The 20259-nt window shown below is 35.9% G+C and overlaps 1 protein-coding gene across 6 annotated transcripts in view; it reads right to left on the bottom strand.

Moving 5' to 3' along the window:
* LOC136027547 (uncharacterized) overlaps nucleotides 1–20259 on the bottom strand; it is a 59285-nt gene that overhangs the window by 20443 nt on the left and 18583 nt on the right. Inside the window, exons 2-5 of one of the 6 annotated variants that reach the window (XM_065704900.1) lie at nucleotides 16055–16296; nucleotides 7043–7175; nucleotides 4093–4239; nucleotides 1292–1831 (exon numbers count right to left, since the gene is read on the bottom strand). In XM_065704900.1, coding sequence (XP_065560972.1) covers nucleotides 1292–1831; nucleotides 4093–4239; nucleotides 7043–7058 — 703 coding nt within the window. In that variant the 5' untranslated portion in view covers nucleotides 7059–7175; nucleotides 16055–16296. Of the gene's footprint in view, nucleotides 1–1291; nucleotides 1832–4092; nucleotides 4240–5938; nucleotides 6083–7042; nucleotides 7178–13372; nucleotides 13451–16054; nucleotides 16297–20259 lie in introns of those variants that run through there. The other 5 variants (XM_065704901.1, XM_065704904.1, XM_065704905.1 and 2 more) reach the window with 5 other exon arrangements.

The raw sequence follows: 20259 nt of genomic DNA on the forward strand, positions 1-20259 counted from the left end.
TAAAATTCAGAATTTACATTGCACATTTGAATATAAATTAGTACACAAATAAAAGCTACGTTTGTTGGGAAGGGAAAATCTTTCCTGGGAGTGAGAGGGATTGAGTCAACTAAAATATTCGTTCTTAAGCTCTAAATTACAGGCGCTATTTTGCGCAACTCAAAGGAGAAAATTCCCCTCTCGTTTCCTTCAAGGCATGATGTGTGGTAAGGGAATAAAACCTTGTTGGAACATCAGCTGTAATATAAAACTATAAAAATTATATATTAAAAAAGGTGCAGTTCACTCTGACTGATATGCATTTGATCTGTGTGTCCTGTCTCTACAAAGACACGATAAATCTAGTCACCCTTAAGGAAAGGAGAGCAGAAATTTCCTTGCATTTTGCCCACAATGCCGTGCATAACCCTCGTACAACTTTTCTTTTCCCTAGCAATCCTTGACCCCCCAAACTCGCCCCCCACGTTTTACTTCAAGAAAAATGTCCCTTTTTGCCCCAATAAGAGTTTCCACTGAAAGATATAGAAAAAACGTTCATCCCTCACATAGCTACATTTTAAATAAATAATCCCACCCTTCTCACTCTACTTTTATCTTAGAGTTCTAGTGTTTATTTTGTAATTGCAAACTTTGTAATGCTTTCCAGATAGACTTTTGTATAATTTTGTTTTCCCTGTTTTTTTAATTTTACGAGTATTGGTTGCAATTTTATAATTTTGTATTGACACTAAAGTGCGAATTCGGCCCTTTTGGGCTTGTGATAGCCACTTTTTTAAAATAAATCTTATCTTATCCTGCAAGTACAATACGTGATATAGCTATATTAATCCTTCTTTAATTATAGCCCTAGAACCACATTTTCCGTACAGCTCATTGTTTTATACATCTTTCCGGCGATATATCGATTTTTTTTAAACATATTGCTCAATTTTTTTTAATATAAATCTGATACATCTTATTTTTTGAAAAATCTTTCAGGCGGCAGCGAACGCTCATCAGGTCGGCGAAAAATTTGAATTGAATCCACACTAATTGGCATTAGCTCAGTAATTCTCTTTAAATATTTCCTGAAATTCCCAACTTACTAACCATATCTAATTGTGAGTTATAGCAGACATGCGTTTTGACAACTTGGGTGTTTTTTTTTTTTTTTTTTTTTTGCTGAATTCCCTTGTCAGAATTGATATTTTAATGCAAGAAACTTGATAAAAAAAAAAAAATCCTCTTTTTTCCAAAATTCCCAATACAAGAAGATTAATATACCTTTTTTTTACTTCTACTTTCAACTTACTTTTGAGATTGCCAGTGTTACGAGTCAGAATTGACTTCGATTGCAGCTGACGCTTCCGTGGCAAATTTTTAGGCATTTTTTTTGCTTTAGAATCAGTCGAGGATAAGGACGGTGACATGTGACCAGCAGAAAGTATATGCTCCTTCATATTGTCAATGTTCTTGCACAAGCAAATTAGGCACTTCCGTTCTGTTCCTGCTTCGTGCTCCAGAATATGTATAACAAGGTCAGGAAAGTCTTTAATCTTAACGCGGCACTTATCACAGTGGGATGGTAAATGTTTCTCACAAAGTGTGCTTTTATGAAGCTGAAGTAAAAGAACAGAATGTTGCACCTCTTTACACAAATCACATTCTAGTGTAGTAACATGAATGTCCGTGAGCTTTTCCTTATGCATGCCATTCGTCGATACATTAGGCTTGGGAGACTCTACCTTTAAAGGGTCCAGTTCAACAGGAGAAGACACTGCAATTTCTGGTAATAACATAGTAGTTTCAACTGGAAACGAAAGTCTATTGCAGCTGGGTGACGCCTCTTCCTCTGAAACAGGTAAATGAAAAGAAAAAATAAAAACAACAAATAATACACTATACTGCCATTTATTTCACAAGTTTATGCTCTCAAGACCTCTATATATTGGTAATTATATTAAAAAAAAGTATTTTCCTCCCAATTTATCCCTTGTTGCCCTGGGAACATTGACACGGTGGTAGTGCAAAACTTTTTGGACGCAACGGTGGGGATAAAAGAGATGCTGACGGTATATTTTATGAGGAGCTATCAGTCATTTATTAGTCCAGCATATGGGATAAATTTTACGGTGATTATGAAAGTGTTTGTGGAGGGAATATTCAAAGATATACGGGGGAGGTTTGTAAAGCTGGAGAAAATGAGAATTAATATTGAAATAGAGGAATCACGACGGCCACTATTGTGGGTCAAGCCCGACTACCAGAAGCATAGCTAGCCATCTCTTTGTAGGAGTAGAATAGGAGAAGAATACATATTTCTGATATTATGGGCTGCACACTATTGCATGGTCCTGTTGAAACAAGGTCCAACATGCTTCTGTCTCGGAGAACAGTTTCTGATGGAAAGAACGGGTATCAGAGGGGTTAAAGACCCAATCTGTGCCTCCAATGGTATAGCTTCATGATTCTTCTACAAAAGATTTCACACACCTACCTTTCTACCAGGCAGCTGCCAGTGAGGACAAGCCTTATATACACTTAAAAGGTTGGGAGTGGATGCTAAGGACTATAGTCAATAATTCCACCATACGAATTCAAAATTCATATGGTGTCAATTTTTCTGTTGGAAAATTGACAGTGGGGGATGATGTCACATTGCATGATTCCAAATTAAAAAGAATTCTACCTGCCAGTCTTTTTATTAGTAAGTTGACAGAGAAAAACGACTAAATGGAACTGATCAGGAATACATCAATTCAGTACTTGGCTTTTATTTACACAAAAGCAGTCTGCACTAAGTCTGCATTTCAACACCTAGTCAGTCTGCACTTGGAACTGATTTAGGATTTAGCTTTCAGTCTACAGTAAAGTGATCCATCTCCAAGTTTCAACACCCTTCTCTTCTATATTTTTATATTTCTGACAATACTTTAATTTTTTCCTTTCCTTTCTAAGTGATACAATTTTTTCCTTTCTAAGTGATATATTCTCAAAATTTGAGCTTCAAAACAAAACGTTTCCTCTTAACAGCTTTGGCTTGAAAGTCGCTTTGTATGCTTTATTTGGGTCTTTATCACAATGTTCTAAATTTTGAATCATAACAATACTGAAAGATGATCCAAAAGAACAAAAATGAATCCTATGGATGTTGCTGATAAATCTAAGCAAAATGAAAAGACTACATGGATATGTAGGTTTATTTTCACTTAATCTAGAATAGATGCTAATAAACAATTTATATACAATTTTTTCACAGCTAGGTTTTAATAATTGTCTCAGCATATTTATTAAGGTATGCACTAATAAATAAACTTAGCTTTTTTAGCCTTCTGGGATAATCTAGAGCTCAGGTCACTTTCTATTTATTCTTTATTAATCAAAAAGGAACAATTTAAATTTTTATTCAGCATAATTTGCGAATAAAAAAGACATACATTATTTTTGACAAACAAATAAGCTTCCAGGTGGGGATAAGTTCGTTCATTAGACAGTGAAAACAGATACAGAAGCCTGGATTTTTCGACCACATATACAGTGGTCAACATCAGCAGAAAGACTATAGTATTAAAATTAAACTAACATACTTATAGAGAACAAAATAATAGCTTCCGGTTCATTCATTCTAATAACTTCCAGAAGTTATTATTTTGTTCTATATGAATATGTTAATTTTAATTTTGATACTTTAGTGTTTCTGCTGATGACGACCGCTTTATATGTGGTCAAGATATCAAGACTTTTGTATCTGTTTTCACTGTCAAACAAATGGACTTATAATCATTTGAACGTTTATTTTTTCGTCTAGAAAGGCAGCGTGGACTTGGAAAAAAAAAATACCTAGTTGAAGGTATTACGTCAAAAATACATTATTTTTGAAACGCAAAACAGATTCGATGATTGCTCATACCAATGAAAGGAACGATGCTATCACTTTCCATTAGGTATGAGACCAAGCGCGTCAAAATACCACTGTTATCTTGATTTTACCTGAATAAACAAAATTTAAAATATACAACAAGGCTTTATCTAATAGAATGAAAACTACCTGGTGTTAAGGAGTGTTTAGACACAAGAGAATTTCTTTTATATTCTTTCATTTAAAAAGCATACCTTCTTCCTTTATAGTAAATGAGCCAACGTGTAACAGAGTTGGGGTGCAAGACATACTAACATTACAAGCTGAGGTGCTCTTAACATTATCCATATCAGTGCGCAAAATAACGTTCAATGGCTCATCAGCTTGGATGTGAATGGATTCTAAAAGAGAAAGGGAGTGAATAGCTCATAAAAACAATCCAGAACTTCTGGATGTTTTTCTCTGGAATCTAAAACGGGTGGGAAGTTGGAAAACAAAACATAAGAAACGACTCCTCATGGAATTTTCGAAAGAAATCGGGAGTCTTGCACAACCTGGGAAGATGAAGGATGAAAAACTGTTTAATACATGCCGAACTTCAAAACCATTTTTCAAAAGAGAAGGAAAATGGTGACATATAATTAATAGGATACTATGCAGTATAAAGTATTCAGCCAAAAAAAAATTATAGTAATATATGATTTTATAACGAAACTTTATAGTAATTTTATGGTAATTTTATAGAACTTCTTACAGTATTGAAAAAAATTACAGTGAAATAAATTTTTTAACTGATGAGCTTTCGAAAATTAATTTCAATGTGTATCAAAGATTCAGATTCATTTTATTAGTTCTTTCCAAGAACTGTCCGAGACACATACAGTTTTCAAACGAATTATATTACAAATATTCTCTTTTGTACTTTTTAAAACATTGAAAATAAAAATTAATATTATAGTAAATTAAAATGTTGAACTAATGAACTTTCAGCAATCAATATCATTATTTATCAAATATTCCGTTTAATTTTATAAGTTCTTTCCAAGACTATTCAAGACACAGTTTTCAGTAAAGGACCAAAGTCTACACACTAGGCTTTAGACTTTTACAGTTAGGGAAGGGCGCAGTATCTTAACTCTTGTTTCTAGAAATTTGTGTCCGTTTTAAGTTTGATTTGAAAATTAAATCTAAGTTTTGCTCGTTTTAAGATTTGTTTATTCATTTATATTAGAACCTGTTGTATGTTTGTTTGCTAAAATGTTTATTTAATTTCTGCTCGTTTTGGGATTCATTTATTATTTAATAGTAATTTCAGATCGTTTTGAGTTTGAAATATTATAGGAATTTATTTGTGCTGATCTTAAGTTTAATATGGGCTTCATTCCCTTTGAAAAACTTTTTTTCGGAAAGTTTTCTTTTTAATAATTTCTGCTCGTTTTTGACTACCAGGTATTTAGTCAACTATGGCCTCTATTTTAGGGATTAAAGATTTACATAAATTATTTCTTCTCAGGGATTTGCCTTTTGGAGAAAAAATTATACACTTTTTTTTAATTTTCTTTGAAAGTCTATTTTAATTTCTATTCCTTTTTTAATACTGAATTTGGTTTTAGTTTGGCTTTGGTTAATATTTTGAACATTTCTCCGGTTTTTCATTTTTCTAGCGTAAGAATTAAAATGTCTAACTCTAATTGAATAGTTCTTATTAGTGACGTTTTATTTATTTCAGTACTCCCTTGGTATTACCCGGAATTTTCAACTAAATGCCATCAGATGTTCCTGGCACATTTCAGATACGCACTTCTGACAACCTAGATGCATATAGTATTTTTGGATTGAATATTCTGATCCTTAGCGCTCCTAAGATATTTCAGATATACTCTGTTGATGACATGGATGCACATGATGTCTTATTTTTAACTTAAAATCCCCTTAAGCATTCCCTGAAGGTTCCAGTAGTGTTCAACATACCCTGAACGTTTCAACTAAATGGCCTCAGCCGTTCCTAAAATATTGCTGATACGCCCTTTTGACAACCAGCATGCATAAATGTGTTTTGATTTTGTTCAACATACCCAAACATTATCTGAAAGCACTCACAAGTAAATGTAGTACCAGGTGCAGGCAGTCACAAGTTGTTACAGTCGGAAGTAGCCACTATTTCAGTCACAACTAGTCGCATTTGCAGCCGCAATACTAGAAGTGGCGGCTCTGAAAGCTTCAAGTTAATGCCCCTGCCGGTTCCTAAAACATTGCAAATATAAATTTTTGATAACATGGATGGAGACGGTATCTTCTAATTTAGCTCACCATACCCTTCAACATTCCACAAAATTTCATTTCAATGCCCTTAATCTTTTCGGACGCACCCATGATCTAACGTTCCATCCTTTCTCAATGATAAATCCTATATGTTAAAAATGGAAAAATTGTATAATTTGCAATCCTCGCCCCGGGGGCTGTGGGGGCATTTGACTTGCAATCAAATGAGCCTCCTCCAAAGTTTCTACGACCAGTCTTCCCATAAATCCTCAAATGCCCTCAGAATATAACTTATGACCCTTGTACACAAGTGCTGTGGGGTTTTGTCAACCCCGAAGGCATTGTCACATGACCTTTGGACTATTTTGTACAAAACACCTATCTCAAAATTTTGATAAAATACAATTGCAGAAAAGAGCGCATGGGGGTGGGGCTACTTGCCCTCCGATCAGTTTTGACTCTTAAAAATGAAACTATAACTTTCAATATCCAATCAAATGTGCTTCCTTCAAAGTTTATACGACCACCCTTTCCATAAGAACCTTATATGCCCCCGGACATAACTCACACCGTTGCCCCGAGCTGTGGGGAGGAGTGATCGTGAAGACTTCTCTGGACTCATTAAACTTTAGCAAGTACTCTATTCCAAAATTGAAGAAGTTCTATAGACTCAAATATAAATATCCAACGTAATAAATGAATTGCATCAGATTTGGTGCTGGAATTTTCATCCTGATTGCTTTGAATGTTTTCTAATAGTTCAAAAAGCTGTTCGAAATGAGCTTAACAGCTACAACTCAAGCAATTCGTCTATTGTTTGTTTTTAAACTGTTCCACCTAAATATTATCCAATTTCCTACTATACCTGACATTCTTCATATATTTTGTCTGTTGCTTTATCTAAATCAAAGTTGTGTCCATCCACCAGAAATTATCACTCACCTCTCTTAGAGACCATTATTTTCTTTGGAGGCTCTTGCAACGTGCCATGTACGACATCTTGAAAGTGATGATCAGATGATAAAAGGTCAGCAAGGGAATTTATGTAGCCAATAGTTAATCGGAGAGTTTCCAGCTAAAATTTGAAAGGTACAAGATGATTAGCCTGGTGAAAATATTACGATCTCCATTTAGAGTGAAAAATCACATAGATGGTGAACTTTCAATTCTTGCTAAAAATTTTCTGGAAAAATGAACAACTTTTTACGTAGCAACAGTATAAAAAAAAAAAAAGGGATGAGAAGAAAAGAACATTGTTACGCCCTTAATGCCACTGGCATCATTATTAGGAACTGACTTTTCGAATTCTAGTATTCTTGTTTTCAATGACTCTGATAAAAAGAATGACTTCAAATAATTTCCATCCATTATTTGGTTTTCAGCCATTTTATACCAGTTTCTTTTGGCCTGAAAATTGGATTTGAATACCTACCTCTGATGAACCTAGGCAATTTGGAAACCTCAAACCCACTTCTACCTCCAAGTACCTTGTTTCTCTCATCGACTACATTGGGAAAATCCTCAAAAAGCCTAATTCCTGGCTAAACTTAATTTCCATTGACCTTCAAAAAGCATTTGACCTTGTTAACCTCAATATATTAGTTGAGAAACTTGTCAGTGAATTCAATATCGATTCTTTCCTGAGGAATTTGGTTGCCTCCTTATCAAATAGGTAATAGTAAATACCAAAAACATTATGTCCGATCCTCTCCCTGTCCAAAATGGAATACACAAAGGTACTCCCCTAGGTCTCCTCCTTTTTCAGATATGGTTAAGAGGCTCGCTACGGAATTTCCTGGCAGACGGAAACTTGTCAATGACCTAACGATTGTTAAAACTTGCTTAAGAAATTTAATAAGCAACCCTATGAGCATCCTCAAAGAAATTGGAGATTATGCATCGTACTTGGACATACGAGTAAACCCGTCTAAGTCTACTATGATGCTAATATGTTTTCTTAAATCCTCGCCCCGTTTTATTGATTCTATCCCTCCTGAAATATCAGGCTTAAGGAGGGAGTCTATCTCCCTCCTTAAGCTCCTTATTAAATTGAGCACCCTCCTTCCTATTCCTCCGAAAAGAGCCATCCGAAAAGAGCCCTGAAAATATTTTTCAAAGAAGGTGAAGTGCTATACTCTCTGCTTCTAAGAAAAGCTTTGCTGGGAATCCACGAGCGCAAGAGTTACGTTGTGCCTTCATTTTGCAAAAAATGCAATAGCAAACCTCGCGAAGAAAACATTTTACCTTAACGTCACTCCCATCCAGACTTCGGCTGCCTCGAGCTGCTTTTGAATCCACTCTTATTGAGTCCCCCACTCACTGATTTACCCCCAGATATTAAAAACCTTTGCCCCCTTCATTACAAAAATAAATAAATAAAATATCTCGCTAGTTTCTCCTTTTTTTATTGGAAAGTATTGCTGCCCAGGTTTTCGTATTTATTCGCTTCTTATGACCCCCCCCCCCATTTTTAGTGCTACTTTTAACTTTTTTTTATATGTATTTATTTATTTGTAGTTAAGTTTGTTCAGTTTTTATGGTACTTGGTACTAATTAAATAAATAAAAAACTAGTTTTTTTTAACTGAAAGTAAGGAGCGACATTAAAACTTAAAACGAACAGAAATTACTCCATATATGAAATGGGTTGTCCCCTCCGCAATCCCCCGCTCTTTACGCTAAAGCTTTTAATTGTTTTAAAAAGTAGAATTGTGGCAAAGAGTCAAACTTTGGCGTAAACAGCGAGGGATTGCGGAGGGGACAACCCATTTCATATATGGAGTTTCTGTTCATTTTAAGTTTTAATGTCGCTCCTTACTTTCAGTTAAAAAAAACTAGTTTTTTTAAATTTAATTTCTGAACGTTTTTGAATTTATATATGTTTGATTTTGGCTCTCCGCACATCAATTCTTAAAATGAAATTTGTATATTAATTCTTTTTTTGACTAAATGGCTTTCTCTTAGTTTTGATCAGACGATTTTGAGAAATAAGGGGTGGGGAAGGAGGCCTAGTTGCCTTCCAATTTTTAGTACTTAAAAAGGCAACTAGAACCTTTAATTTTTTACGAACGTTTTCATTAGTAAAAATTAAAGAGCGAGGTATTTATCTCCTCCTAAATTACCTCGCTCTTTATGCTAAAGTATTTTTAGAACCCCTCATATGCGTAATAATCTCTGTTCGTTTTCAGTTTCAATGCTACTCCTTACTTTCAATTGAAAAAGCGTTTTCATGTTTATTTTTTCATTGTTTTTTTATAGTAATGCTAGAAAATCCTGCGCCCTTTTCATTGAATTTTCTTCCCCCATGACATATTCCTCCAAGGGAAGATCCTCCCACGTAGCCCCTCCCCTCAACCCCACCCCCAAACCAAAAAAATCCCCCCTGAAAACGTTTGTACACTTCCCAATAACCATTACTGTATGTAAGCACTGGTCAAAGTTTGTAACTTGCAGCCCCTCCCCCAGGGATTCTGCGGGAGTAAGTCATTCCTAAAGACATAGTTATTATGGTTTTCGACTATGCGGAACAAAATGGCTATCTCAAAATTTTGATCCGTTGACTTTGGGAAAAAATGAGCGTGAGAAGGGGCCTAGGTGCCCTCCAATTTTTTTGGTCACTTAAAAAGGGCACTAGAACTTTTCCTTTCCGTTAGAATGAGCCCCCTTGCGAAATTCTAGGACCACTTGGTCGATACGATGACCCCTGGGGAAAAGAAAAAAAACAACAAAAAACAAACAAATAAATAAACACGCACCCGTGATTTGTCTTCTGGCAAAAAAATACGAAATTCCACATTTTTTTAGATAGGAGCTTGAAATTTTCGCTGTAGGGTTCTCTGATACACCGAATGCGATGGTGTGATTTTCGTTAAGATTCTATGACTTTTAGGGGGTGTTTCCGCCTATTTTCCAAAATAAGGCAAATTTTCTCAGGCTCGTAACTTTTGATGACAAAGACTAAATTGGATGAAACTTATATATTTAGAATCAGTATAAAAATTCGATTCCGTATTTTAGAGTTTCGTTTACTATTGAACCGGGTCGCTCCTTACTACAGTTCGTTACCACGAACTGTTTGACTAAGTGATATATAGCGATCGCAAATTCTGTCGGTTCCGGTTTTGCTAGTTTAGACACTTCCAGATAAGCTAGGACTATGAAATTCGGCGGGTGTATCAGGGACCAGACTAGATTAAATTAGAAGTAGTCGTTTCCCCGATTCGAAAATCTAATCTGGGGGGGGGGAGTAGGAGGATGGTTAATTAGAAAAATTAGAAAAATGAGGTATTCTTAACTTACGAACAGGTGATCGGATTTTAATAAATTTAACATTTAGAAGGATATCGTGTCCCAGAGCAACCGGATCCGGTGACATTGGGGGAGTTGGAGGGGGAAACCTAAAATCTTGGAAAACGCTTATAGTGGAGGGATTGGGATGAAGCTTGGCGGGAAAAATAAGCACAAGTCCTAGATAGGTGATTAGCATAACCGCAACAAATCCGCTCTCTATGGGGGATTTGGGAGGGGGGAGAGTTATTTCTGAAAAATGCGGTATTTTTAAATTACGAAGGAGTAATCGGATCCTAATGAAATTTCATATTTAGGAAGAACTCATAATTCAGATCTCTTATTTTAAATGCCGACCGGATCCAGTGTCACTGGGGGGAGTTAGGACGGGGGGAACCAGAAATCTTGGAAGAGGCTTAGAGTGGACAAATCAGGAAGGAACTTGGTGAGAAGAATAAGCACAAGTCCAAGATACGTGGCTGACATAACCGGATCGGATCCGCTCTCTTTGGGGAGTTGGGGGGGGGAGTACTTCGGAAAAATTAGAAAAAATCAGATACTTGTAACTTACGAACGGGTGATCAGATCTTAATGAAATTTAATATTTAGAAGGATCTTGTGCTTCAGAGCTCTAATTCTAAATCTCGACCAGATACGGTGACATTGGGGGGGGGGGGCTGGAAGGGGAAACCGGAATTCTTGGAAAACTTGAAAATTAAGGTATCTTTATCTTACGAATGGGTGATCGGATCTTAATGAAACTTGATTTATAGAAGGATCTTATGTCTCAGATGCTCCATTTTCAATTCGAATCGGATCAGGGGACTTAGGGGGTTGGAGGGGGGAAACAAAAATCTTGGAAACCGGAAATCTTGGAAAACGCTTAGAGTTAAGAGATCGGGATGAAACTTGATGGGAAGAATAAACACAGGTTCTAGATACGTGATTGACATAATTGGAACTGATCCACTCTCTTTGGGGGAGTTAGGGGGTGTTAATTCGAAAAAATTAGAAAAATTGAGGTATTTTTAACTTAGGAACGGGTGACCGGATCTTAATGAAATTTGTTATTTAGAAGGAACCCATGTCTCAGAGTTCTTACTTTAAATTTCAACTAGATCTGGTGACACTGAGGGGAGTTGGAGAGGGAAACCGGAAATCTTGGAAAACGCTTAGGGTGGAGAAATTGAGATGAAACTTGGTGGGTAGGATAAGCAAATATCGTAGATACGTGATTGACGTAACTGTACTAGATCCACCCTCTTTGGGGGAGTTAGGGGGTGGGGTTCAGTGCTTCTGGACGTGTTAGGACGATGAAAATTGGTGGGCGGGTTAGGGACCTGCACAAATTGACTTGAAAAAAGTCATTTTCCCAATTAGACCATCTGAAGGGGGGGGCAGAAGGGAGAGGAAAAATTAGAAAAAATGCGGTATTTTTAAGTTACGAGTGGGTAATCGGATCTTAATGAATTTTGATATTTAGAAGGACCTCGTGTCTCAGAGCTCTTATTTTAAATCCCGACCGGCATTAAGCCTCTGATTTTCCTTTTAAATCTATCTTTTGATTCTTAGAATTTTGCTAGAGCTTATCCCATATGAGCTCTTGGCTCTTCCGGCCTCGTCACAAGTGTCATATGAGCTCTTAGCTCTAGTTATCTTTTTAATTTTGACATTTTCCTGTTTAATTATTGACTGGCGAATGATTATTCATTCGAATTTTGTATTTTTCAATGTCGTTTTGGGATTCTGTGCCAATTTTCTGGTTTTCATGCTTTTTTATGATATTTATGACTCAGAAATTTGAATTTGATCCTTAAGGGCTTGTGATAACGATCTATAGCACTACGCATTTCAACAAAAAATTTGAAATTCCGACCAGAAACCCCTCAAATACGATATTCAAACTACAGCACTGAAACCACCAATATCTTTTCACTATCCAGGTCGATTGAAAAAGTCGTAGATTATCAAATAGTTCCTGTTGACACTATAAATAAAGAGTGCCTCGAGCAAATAGTAGCCAAGAGTCAAAATAAGAAATTTTAATAGCCATTAACACATCAAAGAATTGGTTTTTCATGCTGATTACAAGTATATAAAATGCATCGAGTTTACTGTTGCCCGTCAAAGGTTACGAGCCTGAGAAAATTAGCCTGATTTTCAGGAAATATTAGGGACGCCCCAAAAAAGGACTTTTTTTGAAAATAGCGATTAGATTGAGGCCATCGCAAAACCCAACTGTACAGGTTTCTCGCTCCTAGTCTTGCACTTTTTTTTCAGAAGAAAGATTACAAATGTATATTTATTTGTTATTTTTTGTTCCCCATAAGTGAGACGTAAATAGCGACGAAGACCACAATGCATTTCCATTACAAACACCAAAAACAAGAAGCAATAGGAACAGTGGGAAACAAATTAGAATGAATATTTCGGCCCTATGTCCAAGGGCCGTCCTCAGCAATACGAAAATAGGTCAATGTTCCTATTACCTGAACAATTGTTTAGTGTCATGAAACTATTGTTAATAGATGCACTTTGACTTTTGGAACATCTTTTCTCTCTTGCAAAACTACCGCAAACTCACTGTTATGGAGTTATTCTGGCCCAAATATCCTGTATTTACACATATAGAATTGCAATCATTTCCGTTTTCGTTGATCAGATATTTGAAATCGCGAATCTGTAATAGTTCAGAAACAAATTTGGGCTATATGTTTGCACATCAGGGGGGGGGTAAAGCATAGCATATATTAAATACGTAAACTAACCATTGCTGTATTTAATATATGCTATGCTTTACCCCCCCCCCTAATGTGCAAATTTAATGTGCAATAACTCCATAACGGTGAGTTGGCGGTAATTTTGCAAGAGAGAAAAGATGTTCCAAAAGTCTAAATGCATCTATTAAGAATAGTTTCACGACCCTAAACAATTGTTCAGGTAATAGGAACATTGACCCAAAAATATATAAGAAGAAACAACTTACAACAGGATAAAATCAATACAACTAAAATGAAAATTATTTCAAAACAGTCCCAGCATCCTTACCTCAGCAAAGTTCAACCAGGACTGACAAATAAATTGTGATCAAACGAGGAAATTCATTGAAATGAAAGAGAATGATTTAAAAACAAGTTTTTAATGTCAGCCTTGCTCTTTTGGCTTCTAATCTCTTAGGATGATTTCATAGGTTAATTGAATCTGACTTCAATTGAGATCAGATTTAAGATTAATAACAATAATTCCTTAAATAGGGACTTAGGAGAATATTCACTAAATGCTCTATACACAAATTCAATTCAAAATAACCTTACGAAATATTAAAAAAAAAAAAACAATAAATATCAACACAGTACCTGTCAGATATAGACCTATGAGATTTGAACTAAGACAGATTGATTTTTTTTTCTACAGCAGTCGACAGCTATTGATGAGCTGATCAAAGTATATGTCATCCATTTTTTGATAGAAAAATTCCTTCATGAAATGTACAAAACCAAAGTGTTGCTCTCGCAACACTTCGCTCGGCGAAGCCGAACAAACGTTGCCACAACAACTCACGTTGTCAATGCAACGTAGATCTAGTATATATATATTATATATATATATATATATATATATATATATATATATATATATATATATATATATATATATATATATATATATATATATATATATATATATATATATATATACATATATATATATATATATATATATATATATATATATATATATATATATATATATATATATATATATATATATATATATATATATATATATATATATATATATATATATATATATTACTAAGCTTTTGAGCTCTAATTAACGGTATAGGTAAGTACTTCCAATGAAAAAAAAGAGCTAAGAGCTGACATGGCACTTGTGACGAGGTCGGAAGAGCCAAGAGCTTATGTGGCATGAGCTCTAGCAAAATTCTAAGAATCACTAGATTGATTTAAAAGCAAAATCAGAAGCTTGATGCCGGTCGGGATTTAAAATAAGAGCTCTGAGACACGAGGTCCTTCTAAATATCAGAATTCATTGAGATCCGATCAACAACCCTTAAGTTAAAAATACCTCATTTTTTCTAATTTTTCCTCTCCCTTCAGCCCCCAAGATGCTCGAATTGGGGAAAACGACTTTATCAAGTCAATTTGTGCAGGTCCCTTACACGCCTTACCCATTTTCATCGTCCTAGTAAGTCCAGAAGCACCGAACTCGCCAAAGAACTGACCCCCCCCCCAACTTCCCCAAAGAGAGCGGATTCAGTCCGGTTATGTCAATCTTATACATAGGATTTGTGCTTATTCTTCCCATCCAGTTTCATCCCGACCTCTCCACTCTCAACGTTTTCCAAGATTTCGCGTTTCGCTCTCTAACTCCCCTCAATATCAACGGATACGGTCGGGATTTAAAACAAGAGGTCTGAGACACGATGCCCTTCTAAATATCAAATTTCATTACGATCCGATCACCTATTCATAAGTTAGAAATACCTCATTTTTTCAATTTTTCCTCTACCTCCAACCCTCCAAATGGTCGGATAGGGGAAACGACTGTTATCAATTTGTGAAGGTCCCTGACACGCCTACCAATTTTTATCGTCCTAGCACGTCCGGAGCACCGAACTCAACAAAGCACTGGAAATCCCCCCACTTCCTCCAAAGAGAGCGAATCCGGACCAGTTATGTCAATCACGTATCTAGAACTTGTGCTTATTCTTCCCATCAAATTTCATCCCAAACTATCCACTCTAAGCGTTTTCCAAGATTTCCTCCCTCCACCCCCCCATGTCCCCATATCTGATGCGAATTGAAAATGTACCATCTGAGACATAAAATATTTCTATATATTAAGTTTCATTAAGATCCGATCACCCATTCGTAAGATAAAGACACCTCAACTTGCATGATTTCCCATCCCTCCAGCCCCCCTCCCACTAGATGGTTAAATCGGGGTAACGACTGTTATCAAGTCAATTTGTGCAGGTCCCTGACACGGCTAACAAATTTCATCGTCCTAGCACGTTCAGAAGCACCGAAATCGCCGAAGCACTGAACCCCCCTCCCAACTCCCCCAAAGAGAGCGGATTCCATCTGGCTATTTCAATCACGTATCTAGGACTTGTGCTTATTCTTCTCACCGATTTTCTGTCCGATCTCTCCAATCTAAGGGTTTTCGTAGATTTCCGGTTTCCCCCTCCAACTCCCCCCAACGTCACCGGATCTGGTCGGGATTTAAAATAAGAGCTCCAAAGTACGAGATCCTTCTGAACATCAAATTTCATTAAGATGTGATCACCTTCTCGTAAGTTAAAAATACCTCATTTTTTCTTCTGTTTTTTCAACTTAACCGTCCCTCTACTTCCCCCCAGATGGTCGAATCGAAGAAGAGACTATTTCTAATTTAATCTGGTCCTGTCTCTGATGCACCTGGCAACTTTCTTCGTCCTAACTTATCTGAAAGAGCCCAAACTAGCAAAACCGGGACCGACAGACCGACAGAAATTGCGATCGCTATATGTCACTTGGTAGATACTAGATACCTTAGGGTGTATAGGTTTATCATGTAAATGACTCACTTATATCAGCCCGTCTCCAGAGTAATAACCACAACTACGTTAGAACTACCCATAGTGAACTTATTAAGATACAACCTTAGATAGCTTTTTTTCATCTGGCAACGTAGGAATATGGCGTCTTAGGCCCTCAAAAGCGTGGTTAATAATCTGATTTCGTTGCCTTTCTCTTAAATTTGCCACATGACGTAACTGACCAGCTGTTCTTTTTCTTCCTCTCCACGACTCCTCATGGCAATAATCGGAATAGTTGTTAGTTAGTTCTTCGTTCTTTCTACTATGGAACGAGCAAATGCTTTCATCATCCAAATATTCACATTCTAGAAAGTCGAAACATTAACAAAATCCCCATTACATGGGGCCTGAATGGGGCCAACATGGCCTGAATTAGAGGAAAACGAAAATTTTTCGCAATTAAAGTACTAAGGAGCATGAAAAATGGCAAAGCAACACCAAGAAATACATGAAAAAAAAATATTAACTCAAACGATGGAAGGTCCCCTAGAAAAGGGAGAATAAATTTTTTATATAGCACATAATCGCCTCTCAGACATTTTTTTTAATATGATTTTTAATGTAATTTTAATCTAATTTATATTATAATATAATTATATATAATTTAATTTTAATATAGTTTTTTTAATATAATATATTTAAAAATTAAAGTGGCAAAACCCTATAGGCCAGTGTATTCTCCTGATGAGCCCTTGCGTTGGGTTGTTGCCTCTGAATTATTTGTCTTTATTATTTTTTCTATTGTTTGGTAAATGACGACTTATACTTATTGACGACATGACTGCCTGTCCATGGATTATTCTTTATGGTTGATTGTGTTTGGCTATGCTGTTTGACCTATGTGATTGAATAGATGAGTAGGGTTAAGGCCTCATTCAAGTGCTGGTCTATATTAATCACTAATTTAGGAAAACAGTCTTCCTTTTCTCCTTCTGTCTCTTTTTTTTTTTTTTTTTTTTTTTTTTTTTTTTTTTTTTTTTTTTTTTTTTTTTTTTTTTTTTTTTTTTTTTTATGTGTGTGCTGTTGCATTGGTGATTTCTCTTTTCATGATATATATATTTTTTAATAAAAACGACCAAAGCAAGCCAAATAAAAGAAAGGGGGAGAGATTCACAAACCACCCATAGGCTACTATACCCTTTAATGTTTACTAGAACGGTACAATTTTTACCTCTATCATTTTGAAGCCATTAATACATTGTGTAATTTAACTATAATTGTAAAATAACTGAACGCCCGGTTTGGAGCAAAGAAGCGTAAATCGTACCTTTATCGGTAGCCCGTATTACGATCTTTATAAAAGCTTCCGCAAAATCAATCTTAGCCGCTGTTTGAAGTGGTCGCAATTGGGGTGAATAATATTGTAAAGTTATGTTATATTTTAGGTACACATTACCGTAATATTCTTTAGACCCTTAAAATATGAACAAAATGCCCATTTTTAAAGGGTTTTATCATTCTTGAGCAGAGCGAGGTGATAATTAGGGTGACTAGGAAGAGGTTTTCTTACATAAGGAACCATTTCAACAAACCAGCTAATTTCTTTTGTTCTTTTTAAGTTTTTGTAATATGGTAGACCATTCCAGACCAACAGATTTTGGCCAATCAAACAGTTCATGGTAACGAACTGCAGTAAGGAGCGACCCGGCTCAATAGTAACCGAAAATCTAAAAAATGGAATTTTGATACCAATAGTTACATCAAAAGAATCGCATTTTAATGCTGATTTTAAATATATAAGTATCATCAAGATCAGTTATACCCATCAAAAGTTACGAGCCTGAGAAAATTTGCCTCATTTTAAAAAATAGGGGGAAACACCCCCTAAAAGTCATACAATCTTAACGAATCACACCATCAGATTCAGCGTATCAGAGAACCTTATTGTAGAAGTTTCAAGCTCCTATCTACAAAAATATGGAATTTCGCATTTTTTGCCAGAAGGCAAATTACGGATGCGTGTTTATTTGTTTGTTTTTTTCCCCCAGGGGTGATCGTATCGACTCAGTGGTCCTAGAATATTGCGAAAGGGCTCATTCTATCGGAAATTAAAAGTTCTAGTGCCCTTTTTATGTGACCGAAAAAATTGGAGGGCACCTAGGCCCCCTCCCACGCTCATTTTTTCCCCAAAGTCACCGGATCAAAATTCTGAGATAGCCATTTTATTCACCATAGTCGAAAAACCTAATAACTATGTCTTTTGGGATGACTTACTCCCCCGCAGTCCCCTTGGGAGGGGCTGCAAGTTACAAACTTTGACCTGTGTTTACATACAGTAATTGTTACTGGGAAGTGTGGAGACGTTTTCAGGGAGATTTTTTTTTGGTTGGGGGGAGAGTTGAGGGGAGGGGTTACATGGGAGGATCTTTCCATGGAGGAACTTCTCATGGGGGAAGAGACTTTCAATGGAGGGGGCGCAGGATTTTCTAGCATTATTTAAAAAAAAAACGATGAAAAAATAAATATGATAAGATTTTTCTACTGAAAGTGACGAGCAGCATTAAAATTAAAAATGAAGAGACATAATAACGCAGATGAGGGGTTTACCTCCTCGTAATACCTCGCTCTTTACGCTAAAGTATTATTAGTAATTACAACTACTTATTCTACGGCCTTTGTGATTCAGAGGCCATTCTTAAGGAATTGGGACAAAATTTAAGCTTTAAAGAGCGAGATATCGACGACGGGCGAGCCCCATCATACACGCAATAAAAACATACGAATACAGAAGTTCGCTACGTAAGTTAATTCGTAAGTTACGTATATTTTTTACTTCGTAAAAAAAACGTTCGTAAAAAATTTGAAGTTAATGCCTTTTTAAGTAATCAAAAAATTGGAGGGCAACTAGGCCTCCTCCCTCGCTCCTTTTTTCTCAAAATCTTCCGATTAAAACTATGAAAAAGTCATTTAGCCAAAAAATTTAATATGCAAATTTCGTTTTAATTATTTATGTGCGTAGAGCCAAGATCAAAACATGCGAATATTTACAGTATAATAGAGGAATTATTAATGTTATTCAAAGTAAAAACAAAACACACATTTTTTAGTTGTGAGGAGATAAGATAGAAAGAACATATTGGATTTATAAAAAATGCATCTTTTGTTTTTGATGTTTTGATGACAAAAAACAAATCTGGCGTTGCTTACAAATTTCAGATAATAAATTGTTACTTTGATATCCAGAAGAAAAGGAAGAAATATAAAATAAAAAGATATGTGGAAAATGAGAGAAGAAAAGAGGTTAAGTCTTCTTCGGTCAAAAGGAAAGGAGAAATCATAGTTTTACATTTCTGTTTTAAAAAGTATACTGTATTTCCACTGTTTTACTAATTCATTTTCTTAAGCTATTCAGACTATTACTTATTTCTGGAGAGCAACATAGCCTGTCTGTTTAAAGGTGGATCAAGTGTTGCTTTGGGCCAACTAATGCTAAGCGACAAATCTAAACAAACAAGGAACGCGATTTCTAGGGCATCTTTTTTAAACTTTATTGGTCTTTTTGCGAGAAATATTAAGTCTTAAAAAGAACAAGAAGTTTTGAATCATGACATCTTTTGCAAATAAGCTCTCTGTTTCTCTGTACTTTGACGTTGATAAAGAATACATTTGAACCTCTTGAATGACGAATATTTTTTGCAATTAGCACTGTCTTGCTGAAGCCCTAGACTCCTTTTTCCAAACCTTTAAGGAGACGACAACTAGATTATAATCATTCCTTGTTAGCAGCTCCTGAACTCATTTACTCCAGGATGCTTTATTTCTTTTTCATAAAATCTGGCTATCCTGAATTTCTACCCCCTTCCCTCTATAGAAAAATTTATATAGATATATCAACCTTGATATATTCCAAAGGACCCTAACTAGCCTAATAGCTTCTTCAACGGCATTCACAGAAAAAAAATATAACATATATTCTTTAGCGGTTGAGATGGAAGGCATTAAGGTATTAGCCTTTACAGTCCTTATCGGCGGTAATAATCTCCGTTTCATGGCCCTTCAGCCGGGAAAAGGTGAAGGGCCAGCCATCCTTGTTTTGGCTGGAGACCAGCCATCCTATACTTTCGCACATCCTTCCTGTTTGCCTTCCTCAGATTTCTCCAGGTGTCCTTTAGAGCTAAGTTGATTCTGGCTGACTTTGGGGGACTAAGGAAAATAGTTTACCTAATTTCCGCCAGTATTCTACCTTCGTTTTCAAAACATACGTCATTTTCAGTAAATCCCAAGCAACAATTCGGCCTTTAGGGGTATGAGGAGGTGCTAAGCACCAC

The sequence above is a fragment of the Artemia franciscana genome, chromosome 5 (genome assembly GCF_032884065.1).
Source record: "Artemia franciscana chromosome 5, ASM3288406v1, whole genome shotgun sequence".
NCBI lineage: Eukaryota > Metazoa > Arthropoda > Branchiopoda > Anostraca > Artemiidae > Artemia > Artemia franciscana.